Source organism: Bombus affinis, chromosome 9, assembly GCF_024516045.1.
Source record: "Bombus affinis isolate iyBomAffi1 chromosome 9, iyBomAffi1.2, whole genome shotgun sequence".
Taxonomy (NCBI): domain Eukaryota; kingdom Metazoa; phylum Arthropoda; class Insecta; order Hymenoptera; family Apidae; genus Bombus; species Bombus affinis.
Window position 1 is genome coordinate 12,162,206 of NC_066352.1, and position 23,004 is coordinate 12,185,209.

Here is a 23,004-nt window from a genome sequence, read left to right on the forward strand (position 1 = left end):
AAAGTCGTTGTTTCACGAGCAGAAGAGGAAGCGCTGCCTTTATGATAGGCGTTAAATCGTGGCGTCACCTGCGAATACCTTCTCTCGTTTCTCGTCTACTATCGTCGTTCTCCTCGTATAAACGTATATTTGATACGGACGTGAAATCACGTACTACGCGGTCACGCGCACTTCGTTACGCGTTCCTCTTACTGGTTATCAAATACACGGTTCTTGGTAGCTCCGTGTGGCGTTACTGCGAGCGAAAAAAAGAGAGGGACAGAGTGATCGGCGTGAAGCTGACCGATAGAATGGACACTGGGATTTCATAGCAAAATGCCAATCAGACCAGACGACCGTGTGTGGATAAGACAAACGGACAAATAAGTGCGGTAGCAGCGTAAAATAACTGCGCGAAATTATACACGCTGAACGAAAATTCGAAACTGTGCGGTGCTAAGGGCGAGTTATAGTTTACCTCCGGGGAAGATGAGAGCGATAATATTATGCACCTAATGGGTAAGTCGTGTAAATCTTGCCCGTGAACTTTATTCAATTAGCGCTAATCTATTCGAATGTAATTTCTTGATTTTATACGCGGTGGCATCGTGTCAATTTGACAAGTACACAATAGACTTATCGTTTATCGATTTTCCGCTGATTAAACAATAAAAAAGAGCATTTATTTCGCGGGAACAGTTTCAGGGTTAGTTCAATGTTTATATGTCGTTATTTTGGTCGGTCATCGGTTTCTAGCAGGTTCGAAGGTCGTCACTTGGGAATATTGCCAAGTATTTTAGGTTATGTTTATTATGTCACCTTAATTAGCAAGCAATGCTTCAGAAAAGTTAATTTGAATGCTTTGATGAGATAGATAGGAATTTCTAGTTTATACCTTCTTTTCGATTGAATAAACATACGATTTCGTAAGCGCGATGTTTTTTTACGTTGTAGACGTTACTTGTTGTACTTTACATTAGGATGACACATACTGTCACTTGTTTGTTTACTAGTGTAAAGTTGAGAGATGATTCAGATGTAAAGCGTGTAACAAAACGAGAAATATGTATGGTGCAGTGCGCGAAGAGGTCTCTGAAAGTTGGTTACACACGTATGATCTGAGCAGTACAATGATTCCTAATGTTAGTTCACCGATGAACGATGAGGAGCATTTTTGCAAGATGATCCTGTATAAAGAAATCAAAGATTCAAGGTAAGCGTTAATTTAGGGATGTTTTTACAGATCTCCTGTACCAATTTATTTTTTGTTTTCCAGAGTACGGATATGGGACATTGTCATATTGATACCAAACCTCTTGTTTCTTTTATTTATCACAGTGAGATTTAATAGAGCACGGCTTAAATTACGAGCAACGAGTAGTCCAATATTTTTAGCATTTTATGGACTTGTCATTTGTAATGTAGTGATTTCAGTGATAAGATGTATCGTTTCAATGACTGTAAATGCAGCAGCCACTGTTGGTGGCAAAGCAGACAAAATACTGTGGGTAACAGTGAGATTTTTCCTGTTGTCCACAGAGATGAGCGTGGTTATATTTGGTTTGGCTTTTGGTGAGTTGATTTTGCTTTTGTTATTTAAGATTGCTTATTTAAAAAACTCCAAATACATAACTATTTATTTGTAGGACATTTGGATAGTCGCTCAAGTATTCGTAGGGTATTACTTGCCACATCATTTATAGCATTGGCTTTTACCATAACCCAAGGAACCTTGGAGCTAGTTTTACCAGATGATACATTCCATATCCCTAGTAGAGATTTTTATGTGTTTGGTCATGGGGGAATGATGTTTTGGTTTTGCAGCAGTCTTGTTTTCACAATGGTAAATCTACAATGAAATAAGCATCGATGCATATTCACTGCGAACAATCCTAGTTATTATTACAATCTTGTTACAGATATATCTTTTTATATTAATACTGCCATGGACACGGTTACGAGATCGTTTAACCCTTCCAAGTACGTTGATCATCCTCATCATATTCATTGCTTTATACGTATCTATATGTTACAAAGTATCTTCTTTTTTTGCAGCAAAAAAAAGTTTTTACATTTACGCTGGTACGTTAGCTATGCTGGACTTAGTACAATCAATTGGTGCAGGCTTTTTAAACTACACACAAAATCCGGTAGGATTATGTGTCGTGGATTTCACTGCTGCAGTTTATTTGACACTTTTTACACCTTTGGTTTATCATACATTCTTGTCTGAATTTTTTGGGTAAGTTACTACGTATGTCCAAAAATAATTTAATATCAGAAAAATTGCGGACAGGGACAAATGAGAAATTTTGTTACAGAGTTTCACAACCTTCGATAATGTTTTCATACAAGGCACAAGTAGACGATGCAATGGATGAAGACACGGTGTCGTTGCCGCATCAACAGAGCTTCTCTTCGTTAAAAACAGACAGCGATTATATTTATCAGGTCCATACTCCATCTATTCACATGCCCTTGTATGGTTCGCAAGTGTTAAAATCATCCAGCTCAAAACATGAAACCTCCCTGCACTCCTTAGCATCCACCAAAGACTCCAGAAGTGGTAGCGGACGTATCTACGATTCCCCAGCCGCTTTATATCGATCCACATCCGGCATCAAAAGCTTTTCCAGACGCCTGAGCACAGAAAAAAGCACTTCCGACCTCAAGAACTATCCCCTAACGAAATCCGACAATTTTATCGATTCCAAAAAGAGCTCGCTAGACCTAAAGTTGACTCACCATACTTGGGAGAGCAGGTCTACGTCACAATTCAAGTACGGTGGGCCTAGTAGCGTCTCAAATTTGCTTTTCGCGCCAAACACCGCTAGCAGCTTCTTGTATAAACCCCAGTTAAACGATAGCAACACTAATTTATTCTCTTTAACGAGAAAGGGTAGCTTGACGCACGAACGACAGAGATCTGAAAGTAACGTATCCGGTCAATTTTTTGAAATTCCACCGCTAGAAAATACGTTGCAATCCATTCTGGATAGCAGTATGCCTCATCAAGAGTCTTTGACGAAAGGCAATACTACTGCACAAGATTTGCAAAAAATACAAAAGAAAGAATCGAGTCCTTTGAAGCAGTACACTGGCACTGCAATATCTGAAGTCGATGTTGAAGACACATTGTCTGATTCGGCAGATACTTCAACCGTCACGCAACATTTATTATCTAAGCCTGTTTCTTCAACAAGCGAAGAGGTATACGAAAAACAAAGGAAGCAAAATACAAAAAAAAATGAGTCCGGTGGACTGAGTGATTATTTATTATCTCTGACAACATCGAACACTCAAAACAACGAGAAAAATATCGAAGTAAATCCTAGTCCTTCTCCCCCCCCATTACACTAAATCTTATATGCAGAATGAATTGCTGTAAATATTTGTTTTAGTAATCGGTGTAAAGTCTAAGTCACTAGTTTTATATAAGAGAATCTTAATCTTTTAAATTCAATTCATTTCATTCTATCAATTAGAACAAAGTGAATTATCCTTTGACATGGAAGAATTATAACACGTATTTATTAAATAACAATATAGATGTATCATAGTGTAAAATAGAGGTGCGCACAAGATGCTTTATTATGTGTAAATATATAGCATGTCTAGATTTAATTAAACTCATTAATGTAGCTGATGCACTTGGTTTTATTTATTTACACTAACTTGGCAGTGGATAACGCTAATATTTTTGTTTTGTGTTGCAACCAACATATTCCTCACATCAAACCCTATCGTTCGCTTTTTTTTTACCTCCAAAGAAGAAAAAAAAACAGAAAAAGCAAAGACACAAAAGAAAAGTGGGATATATGAATTATTTGCACTCAGCTTGAAAGTACACGAACCTTATGTTATGTATAGTAGTTGAAATTTTCACTGTATAATGCCTTTGCACGAAATCAAATTTTTATCAATTTTAAAGATTTTTAAAGTTTCTAGATTTTTTACGATCATCCAAATTTTGTTTATGATGAAACGTTCTATATTGCCTGCTGCCACTTCTCACAGCTTTGTTAAACGGTGCAACGAGAACTGTTCTTTTGTTCGCAGAATCACAGTGTCTATGACTCGACCCAGTTCGACACAAACTCCACACCGGTGAATCCACTGTACGCGGCGTCACTGCAGAGTCCGGATAGCATAACCGGTTACAGTATAGATAGTCAAGAAGGCCAAGCCCAGGTGAACGGTTATCAACAGTGAACGAGCTGATCGTTTCTGGCGTGATTCGACTTACAGTTACGATCACGAACATGGATTCAACGATTAGTTCAACGATCGAGTTCAATTTCATTGAAAGTGAACTACTGCGCGAAATCCATTGAAAAAAAAACGTGTTCCATCGTTCGATTCTCCCCTTTAAAGAATGAAACTAGAAGGAAAGAACCCCGTACGATTTCACTGAAAGAATCTAGTCGCTACGAACATTTTTAGAACAGTGCAACGTTGATGAATCATTCTTTTGATTTCATTTCTATTTCTTGTGATAGCATCAAGATAAACTAAGCGGTCGTGTGCTATTTGAAAAAGGATGAAGTTGAGTTTCTTATTCTCCGTTCAGGCGAATAGTGTTTCGTACTTAATCGATTAGATGATTCGTACTATTAGGGAAAATGTTTAGGCGATGTACGAGAGAAAGCATTTCATAATATCGACATCGAAATGGTCAGCGAGCTGTTAACTTCTCGAGACAGATTTCATCAGTTGAATTCGACTTTCGACAACTTGCTTATCGTTTCTCCGTCCTCTTCACCAAAGACAGGCCTTCCCGGTCTCTCTGACTTTAGCGAAAGATCTGAGCACGATCCATGGTGAACCTCCCTCGCTATTTTCCTACTTTTGCAATTAAGAAAGCATTTTATGAACGACGAGCAAGGACAATATTGGAGAATGGTTCCCGTGACGAGCATAAAGATTTACTCGCGAGGATCGAAACATAAAAACTTAGAATTTTAAGGAGAACTCCTCGGTACTTCGTTGAAACTATTTACGAAAGACTCCATCCATCGTGTAATATGTATATACACCCTGTATTCTAGTGTAAAGGATCGTGCTATTTATATACTAATATATTATATATTATATATTATATATACAAGAATACATAACGTTATATTTATCGATATTGTATGTCCGTATTTGTGAACGTGCTAGTTCTGGCAGAGCCGCATCGGACACGACAAAATTCGTCTGCCTTTTTCTCAATTTGATACGTAACACGAATCATTTAGAAACCAGTGGCGATAAGTAATCATTGATTTTACTCTAATTAGTACCCTCAGAACATAATGCGTTAAGACAATTACGTTGATACGATATAATCGACATTTTGAGGCATTCCAAACGGTTCCTTTTGATCTTTCTTCCCCCTCGTATAGATCTGGTCCCTCTACATTGCCATGTTTAACGCGAACCAACGATTTTTGTACCATTTTTTAATGTACTTTAGTCAGGAACCAAAGTCTCAAAATTCGAAATCACTCTTAAAAAATGTTCGTTCGATGTGGTGATTTTAAACTCGTCTCGATAATTCGATTGCTCCTTTAGAGGATCATTGGCGGTTATGATCGAACAGCAATATACACATTACACATCCTTTCGCGCATTTTCTAACGTTCAGATCCGTACGGATCTGTGTAAATACCACGAACAGACTTATCGAAAGCTCTCTGGAGGCCGAATCTCTCTGTCAATTGCAATGTCGATTCATTCACACTCACACGTACACGTAATTAAACACACTAACTCGTTCTACTCTAATTCTACCAGGCGTTCTCATCTAATTATGTCTGACCATCGTGATCAGGCTTTTTTTTGTAATTGTCGGGTGGAATGTGAAAGGCAATACTTGGGATCGCGTAACATGATTATATATTTAATGAAAATAAAATTACATTTCAATCGAACGCTTTCAGACTTTTCTTTCTCGTTTTTACGAATCCCATCCAGTCAAGCCTCGTACAAACAGAAATACGATTACCAGAAATACCGTATAATGGATTCAAATCAATCGATTTTTAACGAAAAACGAAGAAATATCTTGTATCTATAAGATTGGCCAATTGTTGGGGTACAGCGTCTCTGGCAACTGAGCCATTAGGCATTAGAAAGAAATTGATATATTTTTCGTTAAGCTACAATTAACTTCAGTCTAAAGTTAAATCGATCAATAATTAACTAATAACCAAACCATCGTTCAGCGATAATTTTTACAAAATCATAGGATGACAAATAGAAGACCAGATTACTTGCGAACCGATCGATATCAATATTATCTTTCCACTGAAGCTAAAGCCTTCAGCTTCTATCCCTATTGCTATCTTTAGCCGAAGACTATGTATAGTCGTTGGAGCTAGAAACTCGTAACACCGATATCACTGAGTAACTTCACGGTGGTTTCCAGTATCTCATCAGCCTTAACATATTTCTCCCTTTATAAACCTCGATCATTTTCGATTTAACTACTTGAATCCGACGGAAGAAGCTGATGAGAGTTGGGAATTAAATTGATGAAAATTGTTTGACATCGCGTTTTGTCAGACGAACGAGATTTTGCAACAACATCGACTAGAAAGGTTTGCAAGGTGGATAGACTCGAGTCACTTAAATTTTCGCTACACGATAGGATCGCGGCTATAAATACAAAGTGCATGCATGCGCATTATTCGCGCTCCAACTTGCACTACCTTTTCATGGACAAGGCTACCGGGCAATGATTAGTCACAGTACACCGATCATCGGTTCTTTCCGTTCGATTGAGCTCCGTTGCACAATATCAGAGTGCAGTCTTTTTCGCACGAGCCGCGAAAGAGTGCATCAACACCCGTTGTTTACAAAAACAGGCAACAGGCTGGTCCTTTATTTTAATCGCTAATCGCCGGGCGCTGGGACAAAATTTTAACGACGGTTTTGGGAGAAACTTGATATTACAAAGAAAAAGGTCGTGTAGATTTTTAACAATCTTTTCTTCCTATCAAAGAGCAATGAAATATTTACACAAGTCTAGCCAGTTATCTCTTCATTCAGTGGATGTATACTGAATATTAACGATGTATGGTGTTGAATAATTAAAAGAATTCTATATTAAATAATTATCATTCTAAGCGAAATAATTGATAAAAACATCATAAACGGTACTTTCTACTAAAGGAAAGAAATTGATACATTAATAAACGCCACAAAATATTCACAAAATATTCGGCGTAGCTTTAGCCGGAAAACAAAGCACGAAATTCCCCTTTATCACTACCAGAATCGGTTTTAATAATTCACACCCCTAATCGATAATACCGAATTGATCGTAAAATATTCATAGTCTACGTACGTACGAAGTGATACTACCCGAAAGGCTCAATGAACTCAACAAAATTTCGTATATCAATATTTCTTCCTATGCATGTATATTTTCTTATTATATATAATTATATATATAACATATATATAAACATATATATATAATCTTTTTCGAATTTCTTTTTCCTTTCGATAAGTGATATATTTTTTCCCCCTCCACTAATGCCTGAGAAATAGAATTTTCACCGAGTCGCGAAATATCTTGCACGAGACTCAGTTCACGGGATATATGGTACATAGTTATCCGCGAAGGGGTGAAGAATTTGTTACGTAAATGAGTTCTTGACCAAGCAGAGGTGTGTTATCGAGATCGAGTAGAGCGCTGCTTCTCTCCTAATGATACCGGCCTAATTAAGTCTTGCTTGATTTTAATCAACCTCCCGACACTAGATGCCGAGCAGTTTAGACAATGTCGCCGGCTGCAAAAATAACAGGGAAACTGGCCTGAATACGTTGTCAGTCGAAACTAGATAATTAACGACAGCTTTTATAATCCGCTGTTGGATGTTTTTCGCGAAAGAAAGCAAGAGAAAGAACAGTGTACTATTTGTTCGAATCGACGAAACTGAATGAATTTTGTGAGCTGTATATAATATGCTAATGTTGAGATGATACGTCAATGGTCCTGCGACGTATTCAGAATCCTTGATACCGATCGCTATACGTTCGAGGATTCGTGCTATAGAGAAAATGCGGTTTTGGACAGCATCCAAAAAATGGGATTGTATCACGTCGGGTCGCGTTTAATACGTGTGTATTTGAGTAGGATGTAACACGCGTGATATCGCGAAACATAGCTCGTTTCCTGATACAATACTGTAGGACGCTTTCATTCAGTGAAAATGTTCGGATTTATCGTGTAGAATCGTTAATTACAATTACCGTTGTGAAATTACGTATGGTTAATGTGAAGATTAAATTTTTAGGAAAGTAACATTCTGTTTATCGTAAAAGTGCGAGTCTTCTTCTTATAAAATCACCAATTATGAATAATTACATTTTTAAGAGAAACGTAGCTAAAGAATTCGCTTTACAAAGAATAACAAAACTTCGCTTTGAATTTCTTGTTTGTTACATAATTATAATTCTCTCGTAAAAGTATCGATTATGCTTAATTTTCTAGAAAAAAGAAAACAGCCAATATTCTACATATTAAATCTAAATACCAAATTACGAAATTGAAGTAACGTTTAATTCGGATTTTTTTCTTTATTCTAATACCGTAATTTTGATTTAAATCGCAATCTGTTCTTGGCAAAATATCATAAGCTTTCCATTTGCAGTAGAAACATAACTCTTACTGAAGGAAAATAGAAGAATGTAAATGTTATTTTACGACATTGGATGGTAAGCAAGGTTAATTGCCATGTGATGTTTCTTTATAGGCGACACTTGCCGTTTATTACGCAGTGAGACACATTTTTCTCTTGCAATGCTCTTTTCTACTTAAAGAGTCGTACACGTTCTTTCACGAGCGCGGCAACTTTCTACCAGACTTTTCGTTCTTGGAAACTGGCCTGCACCCTCGAAAGGCTTAAGAGCGCGGAACAATTCTTCACACAAAGAGCAATCGGCTTCTTACATACTTGAAAACAAGTTGCAACATTAGGGAAAGGCGATTTTGAAATATTATTGAAAGTGAAATCTAATGTTTATTTATGAATCTAATGAAATACGAGAAAAAGTAGTTCGACTTTCGATATCTATCGAGTCGAGTAAATTATTTTCTTCCGTTGAATATTATTCCCAAGAGACCCGAATACGAATCTCTAACATGAAAATTATTTCGACACGGATGATGCTCTATTTGATAGGATATAAATCAAGAAAAACTACCGTTTCTCATTAAGAATTCGAGATTCTATTTTCCTTCAACCACAGAAGAATTTTGAATAATATTTTATAAAAGAGATACAATTATTTTTTAAACAATATCAATTTTTTTATCAAATAGAATATTCGAAAAGTAACGTAAATAATTCAATAACGACGATACTGTGAATTGACCCGAAACCAAAAGTCCTGTAAAGTCCTTCCATTTTAATTCGACACAATTTTTAAAGAATTTCCAACTTTCTATATAGCAATATCTTTCTCCAAGTTGATTTATTACCCCAAAAACCATGTTTCGAATGTTGAAAGTCATGTCAACCGAACACCCCTCTGCCCGACGATTTCTATTCTGTTTTTCCCGTTTGGGTGATCTCTGTTCTCCCACGGAGCTTGGGATTTGTTTCTTATGCCGGCTAAACGGCGCCTGAGAATCTACTTCCCGACGTTCAAGGATACTTTGACGATCAAACAAGAAACCCACGTGGACGTCTGACGCACTCCTCCAAAACTTCGATTCTACCATTAAGTTCGACGTATACTTTCAAAATAATACAAAGTTGCTTTTTCCTTTTTCTAGATATTGCGTATTTCGTACTTTGTTCGACACAAAAGTATAATCGAATGCTAGTGACTTTGATTCTACGATCTCAACGATCTTACGCACGATCTCAATACGTTTTCATTGCTAAGTCATTTTCTATTTCGAACGCATATCCCGAAACATTTACTCGCGTTACTTGCGTCGCTCTTTTAACAAACCTGTGTCGTTTATTAAGCGCGTGTGCGTTTACACTTAGCGGCCAAAACTTTGGAATCGCCACGCGTTTCGTAAAATTCAAAAATTTAAACAAATCTCAGCTTGATATTCTCTTGCTTTAAAAGACTCGCTTTAAAAGATGTAACGCGTGAATACAAGCCTAGTTGATGTCAAGGTAATCCAGGGGATTTGATCGTCCGGTAGAAAAGAGGATTTCATTGCTCTCCGAATAGAACTTGACACGGGCACACACTTTCGGATAAACGCGTGTTCGCTCGTCTCCCATCATCTCAAATTGCAATCAATAGATGGGCGACGAGACGGCGCCAAAACGTGTCTTTATCCAACATGGTCAGAATATAAATAGAGGGTGTCCTAAAAGTCATGCGACAGGATCGCGCGAACTCCCACGTCCTGTTGTTCGAACCGATGTCACTTTCGCTACTATACAATGCTAACGCGGATGTGTTTGCTCAACCACTCGAATGTTTGACTTTCCTACACGCGGGTTGTTCGATGTTTTAAATTGGTACGAACCGAGGTATTCGGCGGTGAAGTTTCGTCGATCAAATTTTTATTTGATAATTTCTGATTGATAAATTGAACGAAATTTGCAACGGATATTTTGAACAAATATTTTTCAAACGATAATTACAAGAATATTGGCATTTATGAAAGTTTTAAGAGACCTCTCGTTCTTTGTATTTCGAATTCAAGAAAGGATATTATTTAAATAACGAGAGATTTGTCTTTAATTTCCTCAATTTATAATATCCACAGTTTAAGGAATAAAGATCGATGTACTTAAATATCTGTATTTAGGTATAGAGAAAAGATATATCTAAATAAGATAATAGCAGTTTTCAAGTTTTTAAATTTACGATATCATGTTTATGGTAAAGACTAATTTTTGTGGTCGAATCGAACGCGAAAATGTAACTGAAATAATAAGTTTTTTGGTATTTTTAGATTTGACGATCATGAATTTGTTACGTTTTGAAATTTATAAATATACAAAAATCGCAGGGAGAAGATACGATGAGCACACTTTTGTCAATTTTTTTATTCAATATCGCCTTATGAACAAAAAGAGGTATTTTAATATATCTTGCAGATTGAAGAGTAAAGAAATTTTTTGTCCAGAATAAATAATATTAAATCGAACCTAGCCAGACACTAAATCTGTACATTACTGCTATCGACACTTTGACTAAAGATTTCTGATTGATTCCGCCTCACTGAGGCGGCTCTAAAGAAACTGTTCTCAATTCCTCGAGATGTTATATCCAGCTGAATCTCTTTGTAAGAAATTTTATAGCATTTTCTCGCTCTCTAACTATCTTCGGAAAACATCCCATACTATACAAAGGGATATAATTTGTACTCTTAAAAAATTAGAAACCATCCACCGTTTAACGTATAATGCATCGATAATACCTCGTCTTTTTATGATAATAGCCTTCTCACGGTATTAAAACTCTTTGCTCGTTCGAACGGTAAACATAAAATGTTTAATAAAATCTCCTTGTAAGTACCTACACACACAAATTTCGTTGCTTTGCGTTATAGATAGTCATTAATCTTTTAATTAATAAACTCACGATATTTTCTCATAAAAATATCGCCGTAAAGGCTATGGCTTTAAATAAATCGTTTAGAAATCATTAGTCGTTAATTTCGTCACTTTTTTTCTAAAAATAGTCGTCGATCTACTATTTCATAAACACGTGTCTCTGTACAGATATTATCAGAGGCATTATGATTTTAAGCAAATGTCGTGAAACATTCCCATGAAGCATCGATCGATGTAATTCGAATGAAAGGTACTCTTATTCGCAAGAGAAAATTCGTTTTTTTTTTATATCGTACGGACAGCTTCGTAATAGCCAACGATGTTTCAAAGTATTCGCATTTTCCACCGTGAAATTAACACCGATATAATTCCAGTGTCGCTATGGAAAACTTATTGTCAGCGTTTATGAATTCATTTTGCGACGACGCGGATTCTCAGGCGGATAACAAAATGCGAGCGACGCGACGTAATATCTCGGGGACTTTTAAATTTGTGCGAACGGCGCGAGAACACCAGCCGTAATTTTCGTCGTCGTAACGACCGGTAGGCTCTCTGTATTTCTCGTCTCTTTAATTACTTCGATAAACAATTGTCCCCTCGTGTGAAACACGATCGAATAGGGTAACAGAGAGGAGGAGGAGGAGGATTAATGAGAGTAGGAGGTGATTTAAATACCCTCCACCGGGTTTCTTTTGTACTATCGTGGAGGAATGTTTTGTTAAAAAAAGGATAGGGACGTATCAAAGAAATTTTCCACGGCTTCGCCGAACTTTGTTAACGACATGTTTAATTAGAGGCGCATTTATTTAGAAAATTACAATGACGCGCGCATAAGTAGAAAATGGGAGGATAAATTCGAAAATTCAATTAATCGTACGATGCAAAGTTTTATTTCTGCTTGTTCTTGGAAAAAATATATTTAGGATATATGTATTAGTTATATGCTACGTTATGAAATACAGATATGTTAACAAATATTACGTTATATTATATTTAAGAGATAGCGAAAAGGACAAATTGCTAAAGTATATACTACGTAATCGAGATTACTAGAAAAGCAAACATTTTCCTACCAGCGATTTCGATCAATTTCACCCTACGAGAGAACATTGCCAACCCTATGTAACTTTCACGTTGCAAACTTTCTTCGATTCTTTGCTGCCCTAAGCCATTAAATACCAACGTGGTATTAATGGAATTTTTTATTCGTAACTTCTATCTATTTAATTCACATTGTTCAATTCCGGCTTTAAACCATCGTAATCACGGAAGAAACTTTTAAAGATTCGTTTAATATCTCGTTATTTTCTCGTTTATCTGGATCTAACAATTTTATGAAATTATCAATTGAAGCATTTATAGTACTAGGAAAAATGATTTTAATTATAATACTTACGCCGCCATAACAAACCAAACTTTTCAAATCAAGGATATTCTTCATTTTTGTATCTCCCATTGATACAATGGTCTTCTTGATAGAACACCAAATTACTGTATTAGATTGTCCGAAAAGTTTCTTTCGTTTCATAAGGTGATACTAGATGAACAACAATTTCTGTTTTATATTACTTTATTGAATTATGTGTGATCCATTTCGTTCTATTCCTATTGTTATATTCGTGCATAATTCAATAAACTGATATAAAACAAAAAACATTGTGCGTCTATTATTCCCTCATAAAACATTTCGAACAATCTAATATTTACGCTTTCCAATATCGACGCGTTTACACAACTTTTACGCATTATGTCACTGCCTGACTCTTAATAGACTAATTCTCCTTGTACTCAATCACTATACGCATAACAACGTACATCGATCACGTATCGATCTTCTAACGTAAAGACATTACATGTTACATGCAATGATCAGTTCTGTGCTGGCCATCGGAAGGAGTTCTATTTGACTTTAATCCTCCTTTCGCCTGATCAAATACAGACAAAAATAAACAAATCGTTCCTCCCTATATATATATTCCAATAATCCTTCCGTGACAAAGCTACCTATCCGAATTTCAAACTCTGCTAACAAATAAAATGAATGAAACGAAAATAAAAAATATTTTCAATGCACGAGGTCGTCGTGGAGCCAAAGCACCTAGCCTCGGTCCTTCCAAGCCCGGGAAATTAATGAAAAATATTTTCAACCCTCCGCGTCATCGTGGATGCAAAGCACCACGCCACGATCGTCGTCCTGGCTAGGTAGGATGGGAGGTGAATGAGCACGAAGACAAAGGCGGGCCACTCGAGGACACAGGAACGCGGAAGCGGGCGCAGCCGCGGGTAAGTTGAGCGCGATGAGCGCCGACGCCGGCGAGGGCGACGCCGTGGACGCTGTGGCGACGCGGGGATGTCAGTAGAGATGCCGCGTCCGCGAGCAACGCGTATCGACGACGGTGTCAGTTAGCCCGACGGGGTAGCATCGGGGTGGTTCCAGGCGAAAGTACGGCGAGGGGCGCGTCAGGACGCGGCTGACGCTCACGCGACCGACCGAGCGTCCTGCGGCTTCCGCTTCGAACCTATTTTCACCGAGTTCTTCTTCTATTTCGTCCAATTTGTCCATCGAATCGTTCGATTGTCGTAAACACGACACATTTAACGAGGCATTCTCGTTCGATTGTTTCGAAGAAGTTTGTTCATCGAGAAGAAAAATTAAGGATCAAGAAGAAACGAGTGAGATGAGAGACCAGAATGCCAGGAACGATGTGGAGGAAGAATTCAGAGATAAAAGGAGAGAAACGTACGATAAGTAGACGCCGTTCGGCGACGATTACCCTACGCGTCCCTTCTTTCTATCCCCCGAACGCGATCGATTTTATTCCTCGCCTTGGGATGAACGATTCTTCGTGCACGAGCGACTGATGGCTAACCTTTGAGCGCGGCTAACAGCAAGGTAAACATCGTTACTGCGGGCGACGATTTTTTAAACGCTTCAAAAGTGCCACTCTTCTTGTTGTTCCTAGCTTCTGATTAAACAGACTCGGTTAAGGGCGATGGAAAATGGTTTTAGCCTCGTTTCGCTGATCGATGTGGCTGATCGTGATCGATCGGTTGATCCGTTGATTATTTGGTACGTGGACTGGCTGGGGGAGTATAGCCGGAAACTGCTATAACTCGCGAAGTTAAAAGGCGGGAACGACGATGCTGGAAAGCAGCCGCGAGCGTAGAAAACATCGGCGAATCGAGGAACGTGTTTCGCGGTTTACTGTAATTAGGAGGATGCCATAGCCTTCTCCCGAGAGTTCGGTGAAGTAGCGAGCAGTTTTTGAATTTTTTGCAGACGGAAGATTCTCTCGGAGAATGGCAGTTTCTGTTTCCTTTGGAAATGTATATTTTCCGAGTCGTATTCTTTTGGAAATACGAACGAAAGAAAAATTCTGTGTTTGATCGTTGCGATCTAGAATCGATTATCGAATCACGTTTCCCCGTCGAAGCAAACAATTAAATTCTTGCAGCGCAAAGACCAGCATCGGGAATATAAGGAAGATCGAGGAGCACTCGTGAAATGGGAATATTCCAACTTTGATCGAAGAACACGTTCGAAAGTATCCTGGCTAGATCGTCTCAACGATGAATCGAGAAAACGAGGAAGTACGTTTAAACTTCTAATTTCAAGAAATACTTGGCGGAACGAGCATTCGAATTTCGTTCCTTTTAAACGTCCCTCTCTTGACTCTTCTTTGTTTTGTTTTCCCTCCAAATTCTCAATAATTTTATTACTTTTAACAAGATTATTAATTTTTACAACGTTAAATTTTTTACTTTGTCATTATTTAGTAAAGAAAAAGAAAAATGAAAAATTGACGAGAAATTTATGCGAAATTAATGGATAATATCTAATTCACGTTCGGAAGGTTTTAGAAATAATTGTCTGAATGATAATGTCTCTGTAGCAGCGACCAGTCCCGCAAACGCTTTGCGGAGTTTTGCAAAAAGAACCAGGTTGCAAATGTTTGGTTCTGTCCGTGTTAATATACGGATGCCTTGCCGCAGTGACGTGGTGTAGATGCGCGAATGTCACCAAGGTACGTCACTTCCTCTGCATTACGGAAATCCAATCCGAGCATTGTATACGAAAATTTAACAATTCGATTCACTTGACCGTTCGTAAATTAAGAAAAGAAGGGACTTTGAGTGGTAATTGTTCGTAGGTGATAATCAATTTCTCGAGGTACCCAATTAAAAGCTTGAGACACGTGTCTCCCTGTGACGATAGCTACATGTACATTCTCGTAAGTATATAGGAAAATCAATTCGAAACATCCATATTTATCACTGAAAAATCGAATTTTTCAAATTAGTTTGTCATAAAAATAAATTTAATCAACCCTGGAAAATTCGAAATCGAAACGTGGATTTTCATTTAAAATTCGTTAAAATTAATTGTTTCTCTATAAAATAATCTGAACGAGCAGCTTTTTGTGATCTGTTAACCGGCGAGCATAGTAAATTTTCATTTGCAGAGATTAAAGTCCATCTGACTAAAATTAATTTGTCTTGATCAACTTTCAATTCCATGAATTTTTCTTAATCTTAACTTTGAATTTTTCAAAATTTGTGTACTGGCTGTTCCAAGTTTCCCTAGCCAAACTTTGTCGGTATATTCCGTCTATATAAATAAGTATAAACCAGTAAATTGAATCTTTTATCGTTGTCAGTTTCGTATCGATAGAAACGGTGAACATTTTGGAATGGAATACGACCAGCCAAGGATTATATTCGACTTATAAACTTATATTCGCGTTACAATATAATAACCGCTGTGTATTTCACATTTTTTCTTATAATTGTTTATACATTTTTCTTATAACAATCTATATTTATATAACGTTCTATAAAGTTAAAGTTTGGCCATTAAACTCTGCAGCATCTTTTACGGACTTTTTATTAAAAGATAACTTGACGGATTAAAGTCCAGAAAGTATCGTAAAATGGAAATTACGAGAAGGGAAGACGACAGGATGAGAATTTATACGAAATATTTCATTCGATTGCAGATGGCATTCACGGGGATGCTGTATTTGATCTATTTGGTGGAATGTTATCATTCACCGATCAGGATCGATTTGTTACACGCGGAGAGCCAGGATAGCGTGTTACTGAAGATTTTGCAGCTAAAGTCGGCACAACCGACCATCTGGTGGAAAGCTGTCTCGTACCATTACGTGCGACGTAAACGTCAAATTACCCGGTACAGAAACGGAGACAATTACACGACGACGCAGGTAACGCATAATGCGCAACGTGCAACGCATATCTCGTGATCCAGACGAAAGGAAGTCGCGGGATGGTAAATCGTTGATACGCTTCGCGCGAGCCTCGCCGAATCTTGTTGCGAGGACAGATGGACCATTCACTCTTTCGCCTTTTTTCTTTAATAAAATTCTTGCTTAATATTTATTTCATCTGATATTACTAGTAATTTTATACGATATCAACTCTACACCCATTACAAATTTATAATTTAAGGTGCAAAGAATTTCTTACGAATCGGCTGCCATGACACTTGAGCTGGTTTGGATAATAATTCGACGAAAAAATGTTTCAAGAGAATTCATTGGTATCAAAGGAGTGATTCGGCGATCTATGCTTTTGCCCAATGGCCCATCTATCCCCGATTTATCCCTCTTTCTGACGCTTTTCGTCTTCCAGGTCTACTACGAAAGGATAAACACCCACGCCGCCACATCTTTCTACTATTACGACTACTGTGGCGTAAAGGACATCAGCAAAGAGTTGATCCTGAATTCAAAAGTGCCGATCACGAAGATCAATCTCAGTAAAGGATTCGCCTTTTCGAACATGAGATCGGCGACAGAGTTTGAAGAGGCTAGGTCGAGATTCTTCGCGGAACAAGTATTGGATAAATTGGAATGAACCGATTGGATCGTGGATTTTTCTTTTTACTTTCATTTACGTGAAATTTGAAATTTCAAAAGTAGTGTCCAGGGTATGATACTTGAGTTTTACATTAAACGAAACGAATCTTTATCCAATTTCTATTTCTCTAATTAAGCCTATGCGAGACAAATTTGCGTAGGAACCCATGGTCCATGAATGATTCTGTTAATTGACAATTATCCAGTGAACGCGTGCAATTGAACGAATTAAGATGTCATATTGTTCGAAGGAACTGAGAGACGATTACATGGAGATGAAAGAAGGTCTGGATCTCGGATATAATTCAAACCCCACGATGCTGGTGGCTGTTCTTGGCAACCCTTGGTTCACTAATCGCTACGTCTATTGGTGCTTGAGTGCTCTATTGCTCAGCTGGCCTTTGAGAGTGATCATAGAGTACAAATCGCAGTATGCTGACTATCAGGTGAAAAGCTACCCCATCAACCACTACCTATAGTCGTAGTTTGTCTGATCTGAATCTAATTTAAATCCCAAATAAAAATGGCATTATCTTGAATAATATGAACAAGTCGAGGAACATTTTGATTGATATCATCGAGTTGCCGAGTAACAAAAATGGCATTACAATTCTCAGATCACCAAGCTCTTCGGAATCAACTACGACACACCAAGCGGAAGCGAGCCAATACACGCATCCATGAGCCAACAAACTATCAACCAGCCCGGCTCGTACATGCTGGCACCGAGTTACAGCGAAGCGCTTCTCATGGACCCAGCACCGGACCAACGACCAGCCGAGTCCCAAGACGCAAGTAGAATGGAAATGGTGCCGAGTTATTCGGAAGCGTTACTCTATCAGCGAGCAGAGCAAGGCTGTATCGTAACACAGGAAGTGAACGAGGATTCGAACCGTCGAGTAACGTCGCGCGAATGTACCTGTCCCTGCCACGCCGTCTCCTCTACCTTCGAAATGAACGCGCAAGAAGAAGGATCCAGACAAGACGAAGAACATGACCAATCGATGGATCAGGCCAGACAGCCATTGATAGAAACCGCGATCGAAGTACACCCTTCGAATTGCACTTTGGTCAGCGAGACAGAGACCGGGAAGTGTGGAAGCTGTGGAAAATTCTTGGTCGAGGCACAACTGGAGAGTTTAGAGATGTCGAGAGGCGAGTGTAACGTAGAAAATCCTGAGACAAGTTCGATGACGGGTTTGCAGAACGTTAGAAGAGGACCGAGGATTAGTATGATGCCTAGGGACATGTCTGAACCGAATCTTAGGTCCAGATCGGAATTGATGGAGGTTGACACGAGGTTCCTTAGATTGAACGGACAAAGCTTGGGGAACATTTTAGAGAGCGAACAGGAAGAAGAATTTGGTATCGAGGATAGAGTGGAAGAGATTAGTGAAGATAAGATGAGCGAACCAGAAAGAGGAAGAAACTTCAGGTTATCCCTTTGTTTCCTCGATGAAACCAATTCCAGGTCTACAGTGGCTGTAGACGCGAGTAGAGGCGCGATACCGAAAAGGATAGCCAGCAGAAGCAGAGTAATCGCGAATCCCATGTCGAACGAGGCTTGCGGACTGCCCGATTCGACAACGTATTTTTGTCTCAAGTCGATCCTTAAACAGAATAAACGGAGATACACTCTGATTACCGCAAAGGAGCTTCAGAATTTCTCGGACAGGGAGGATGACGATGTGATCAGACGTTTGGAGAATCGATCCTCGTATCACGAGGGCTGTATTCCGGGTTTTGCTTCGAAGAACAGTACTGAAGAAAAATTCGATCTGTTCTCAAGATCGAGAGAAAGCTTGGATGCATCTTCTGGAAGGAAGAAGAAACAGTTATTGGAGAATACATCCACGGATAAGAATGAGGATGGATCGAAACGTGAAAGCAACAGGTAAGTTTTTGATCAAGAAATTTGTTTAAAATTGCAAAGAAAATTGCTTAATGATTTAGTAGGCTCTATTTATAATTTATTTGGTTAAACCAAACCTGGTTAAACAAAGCGAGCCAACGAAGCAAAGCTCAAAGAATCCTCCCACGAATAAAAATTTTCCCTCACAGAACTCTCATCTTCGCTAGTCCAATACAAGAAGTTTGTCCTGGCGATCCATTCGGAGGAAAAGACGTAGTTCGAACGCGACAAGAAGTAGATTCCACTTCGCCGGATGAGTCACCAAACCACACAGTTCTTAGCCAACTCGGACGATCTCTCACCTGTGACCGGAAATCAGCTCGACGTCGATTCCAAGAGTCTCGTAGACAGCGTTACTCGGATAGCTCCCATCCTTTTTCCTTTTCCTGCCCACTTGATCGTCAACATCCCTATCCATACGCTTTCTCGGCGTCCACAGACGCCGTGGACACCACAGAATTCGACAAGAACGTTCAACAAACCTCAGCACGCGTTTACCAACACGCAACGTCTTTTCCGCCTTACGAAGGATCGATTTCCGGTCACGGCGACAAATTTACCGATCAGCAACCTACGATACACAGAATTTCTCCGATGAACGTTCCTAGGTCATCGAACAAGGCAGAACTGACCCGTTCATTGACCGAAAGACGAACGAAAACGGTTCGAAACAATGCGAATTTTCGACGAAGCTTTACCGGAAGAGTAGAGGATTACAGAACGGAGAACAACAAATGGGCGAATCTGAATATGGAGACATCGTTATAACGAAGGGACACGAGATAATAACTATAAATATCCGTCCTGCCACTTTTCAACATCCTGTACATACAGCGTAAATGCGATTTAATCGGCCCCGCCTTTACTTCGAACCGGAAGTTGCTCTCGAGTAGGAAGATCTTTTGGTCGAACTTTGTTTTGCAATGATACCGAGTTTTGTGAATTTCCTTTGCAACATATAATACTTTTTGATCAGTCGAATCCGAAAGTATCTTACTCTTAAGGAGCGGAGATTTTAAATTCGTTGTGTATATTCCAAGGTTATATAACAAAATTCATGCGTATTTTTTTCTTACATTCGATCACGAAAATATCTAAACACTTGGCATAAAAATTTTCATGCCAAAAAGTTTTTCTTAACGAAGGAATCATAAAATATTGTAATGAGACGCAATTCGTAAAAAATTATTCGTTATACGTTATAAAAAAAGTCACGAATTCGGTGTGCCCCGAAAACAAAGTTCAGCCGACTGTTTTGTTTTGAAATTCGAGCGTGAAACGCTGTCGATCTTGTCAATAGGGGTTGTACCATGGACTGGAAAGAAAATTCTCTGTTTCTTAGCGGGATGCACCTTGATAATGATCGTGAGTGCAATTTATAATTGATCCAGCGTCAATTATGCGTGCAATTTTTGCGCGAGCTTCATGAGATGAGAGCTCCTCGAAGAACTCTACGAGATCTTTCAATACAAAATTCAGGGCTAGGGAATTTGAAAATGAGAGCTATTTATATACAGGCGTTTTTATCCTGTTGTGTTAAGTAAGATAGCATGTTTATGGTTATGGGGTTTCAATTATATTTAGATCGTATTGTTCCACAATTCTCCTCGATAAAGTGTTTTGATTTTCGGCTAGTAGGATGAGATTGAACTGATCCCTCGTTATACTAAATATATAGAGCATTTTATATAAAGTAAATTAATAGAAATTAATAGATCAATTACAAAACATTGGACTAAGTTGTTCGTAAATTATACGATTCTTAATGAACCACATTTAAAATATATTATAGCCAATATTAAGGCTGTATAAAGCAAGTTGTATTAAATTTTCAGATCAAATGATAAAAATTAAAAAGGAGAAAGAATATAATTTAATAGACACGAATTGAAAAATCACAAATGAAACTCTGAAAAATAATAACTGTCGCCAAAATATAAATAAATAAAAATTCAATGGCACGAAAATGTAAAGAAAATAAGAAGAATGTATATATTATGAGGGTTGGTTTATTCTTATCCTAACTTCAAAGTATCTCTATGCCCTTCAGAAACATAGAGTATGGAAACCATACCGTGAGGTTAATTCGTACGAACTTACTGTTCGTAAAAAATGTTCGCTCAAACATAAGCAAGGAAAAACACGTAGATTTTACAAACAAGAAGATATTGAAGCAAAGTAAGAAATATAGGAAATCGAAATAATAATCGAATATAATCGAAAAGGAAAAATCCGTGCCGAAAAACGATTGAAAGTCTTCGCTTCTCCGTGCACATAGAATTACGAAAAAAAGTACATAAGTATATATATACATATATACAATATACATACACACATATATATTTTTGTCTACATGTTTGCTCGCTGCAACAAAGAAGAAAGAAGCTATCCGTAATTCCGATCATTTTTACCGGTCTCTCGAAATTTTGACCGAGAACTTTGTATTTATTAGATATACATATATACATATACTATTATTATCGTAATATTATCGCGAGGAAACAAAACGCACCGTTAATGCTTTTAGGAGGATATTTTTCATATACGAATAATGTGTATTGATGCCAATTGCTGATCGTGATAATCATTGATAGAAGTCACTATATTAAAACAAAATAATCATGGTATGATTAAGGGTCTAAAATTTTTCTTCTATTTTCCATCCTCTCTAAATGAACTAACAAGTTAACGGTGTATTCTTGAAAATTATTTGATTATTATATTCTATATCTTTTACATAGTACATAGATAATATTGTTTAATATTCATTTGATGCATATGAGGCTAGTCAACGAAAGAATTAATAACCTTAATTATAGCATGATTATTTTTATCTAGAATAAATTAAACATACAAGATTCTGGTATCTGTAATATATACATGTGTTTGTACGTGTAATTTTACACGATGATTCGCCTTTAACGAAAAGCAAGATGAACTAACTGTAAGCGCTACTTATTAACCCATTCGATTTTAATCTATCTATTGATAGAAAAAGGATAACTAAATCTTTAATCGAAATTTGAATTCTTTCAAGAATAACGAAAAATATGTATGAAATACTACATGATCGTATAAATCTTTTTGTTATGTAATACTCAATTTTGACATTTATTCTGCAAAAAACGTATATTCGAATGGGTTGAAATTCGTTAGACGCATCGTAAGAATATCTGAAATTCGAAAATTCCAATACCGGTTAGCTGTTGAGTCTGTACTTACGATTTCCGGATTCTAATTACGAGAACGCCAACGAAATGTGCTCCATAGTCATTAAATTTTCGTCCAGGTAACAAAATCTTTCACAAAACCACCAAAATTTCCAAAATATCCCGATATTTATTCGATTTTCGACGCTACCGGATCACACGACATACACACGTTCGCATTTCGAACTACCAAATCACAGAGAATCACAATTACGATGCGAGAATCGCAAGAATATCGCGAGAATCGCAATCAAGTCTCGCCTGTCATTTTAGCGCGAAGTTCAAACGAATAAAAGCGTAGCTGAACCGCTATATAGACGTAGGCTTATTGCAACTTGTTGAATGACGATCGACGAAGCATGTGATAATGAAATTCGATACTCACGATGTATGTATGTATAAATGTTAAGCATCTCAGGATAACGCGTGTAACTACTTTTTAAGTTTAAAACGAACAGCGTATGACGAATTTTTTGCTCTGCGTACGACAGAACGTTCGA

The 23,004-nt window shown here is 37.8% G+C and overlaps 2 protein-coding genes across 9 annotated transcripts; both read left to right on the forward strand.

Moving 5' to 3' along the window:
- The first annotated feature begins 348 nt into the window (after positions 1-348).
- On the forward strand, positions 349-5,894 carry LOC126920226 (transmembrane protein adipocyte-associated 1 homolog). 2 transcript variants are annotated; one of them, XM_050730283.1, is made up of 8 exons: positions 349-498; positions 993-1,192; positions 1,256-1,551; positions 1,626-1,822; positions 1,899-1,959; positions 2,035-2,221; positions 2,301-2,430; positions 4,039-5,894. In XM_050730283.1, the coding sequence occupies exons 2-8, from the start codon at positions 1,044-1,046 to the stop codon at positions 4,189-4,191; spliced, it is 1,173 nt and encodes a 390-aa protein (XP_050586240.1). In that variant the 5' UTR covers positions 349-498; positions 993-1,043; the 3' UTR covers positions 4,192-5,894. The 2 variants fall into 2 exon arrangements, with proteins under 2 accessions (XP_050586240.1, XP_050586239.1); XM_050730282.1 differs by lacking the exon at positions 4,039-5,894 and having other exon boundaries at positions 2,301-3,625.
- Positions 5,895-13,854: 7,960 nt separating this feature from the next.
- On the forward strand, positions 13,855-22,223 carry LOC126920223 (uncharacterized). Of its 7 annotated transcripts, XM_050730269.1 has the most exons (10): positions 13,855-14,397; positions 14,468-14,574; positions 14,960-15,095; positions 15,398-15,529; positions 15,656-15,736; positions 16,502-16,729; positions 17,157-17,360; positions 17,635-17,829; positions 18,001-19,277; positions 19,445-22,223. In XM_050730269.1, exons 3-10 carry the CDS (start codon positions 15,075-15,077, stop codon positions 20,061-20,063), a joined length of 2,757 nt encoding a protein of 918 aa, XP_050586226.1. In that variant the 5' UTR covers positions 13,855-14,397; positions 14,468-14,574; positions 14,960-15,074; the 3' UTR covers positions 20,064-22,223. The 7 variants fall into 7 exon arrangements, with proteins under 7 accessions (XP_050586226.1, XP_050586225.1, XP_050586227.1 ...); XM_050730268.1 differs by lacking the exon at positions 14,468-14,574; XM_050730270.1 differs by lacking the exon at positions 14,468-14,574 and having other exon boundaries at positions 13,855-14,244.
- The last annotated feature ends 781 nt before the right edge of the window (positions 22,224-23,004 follow it).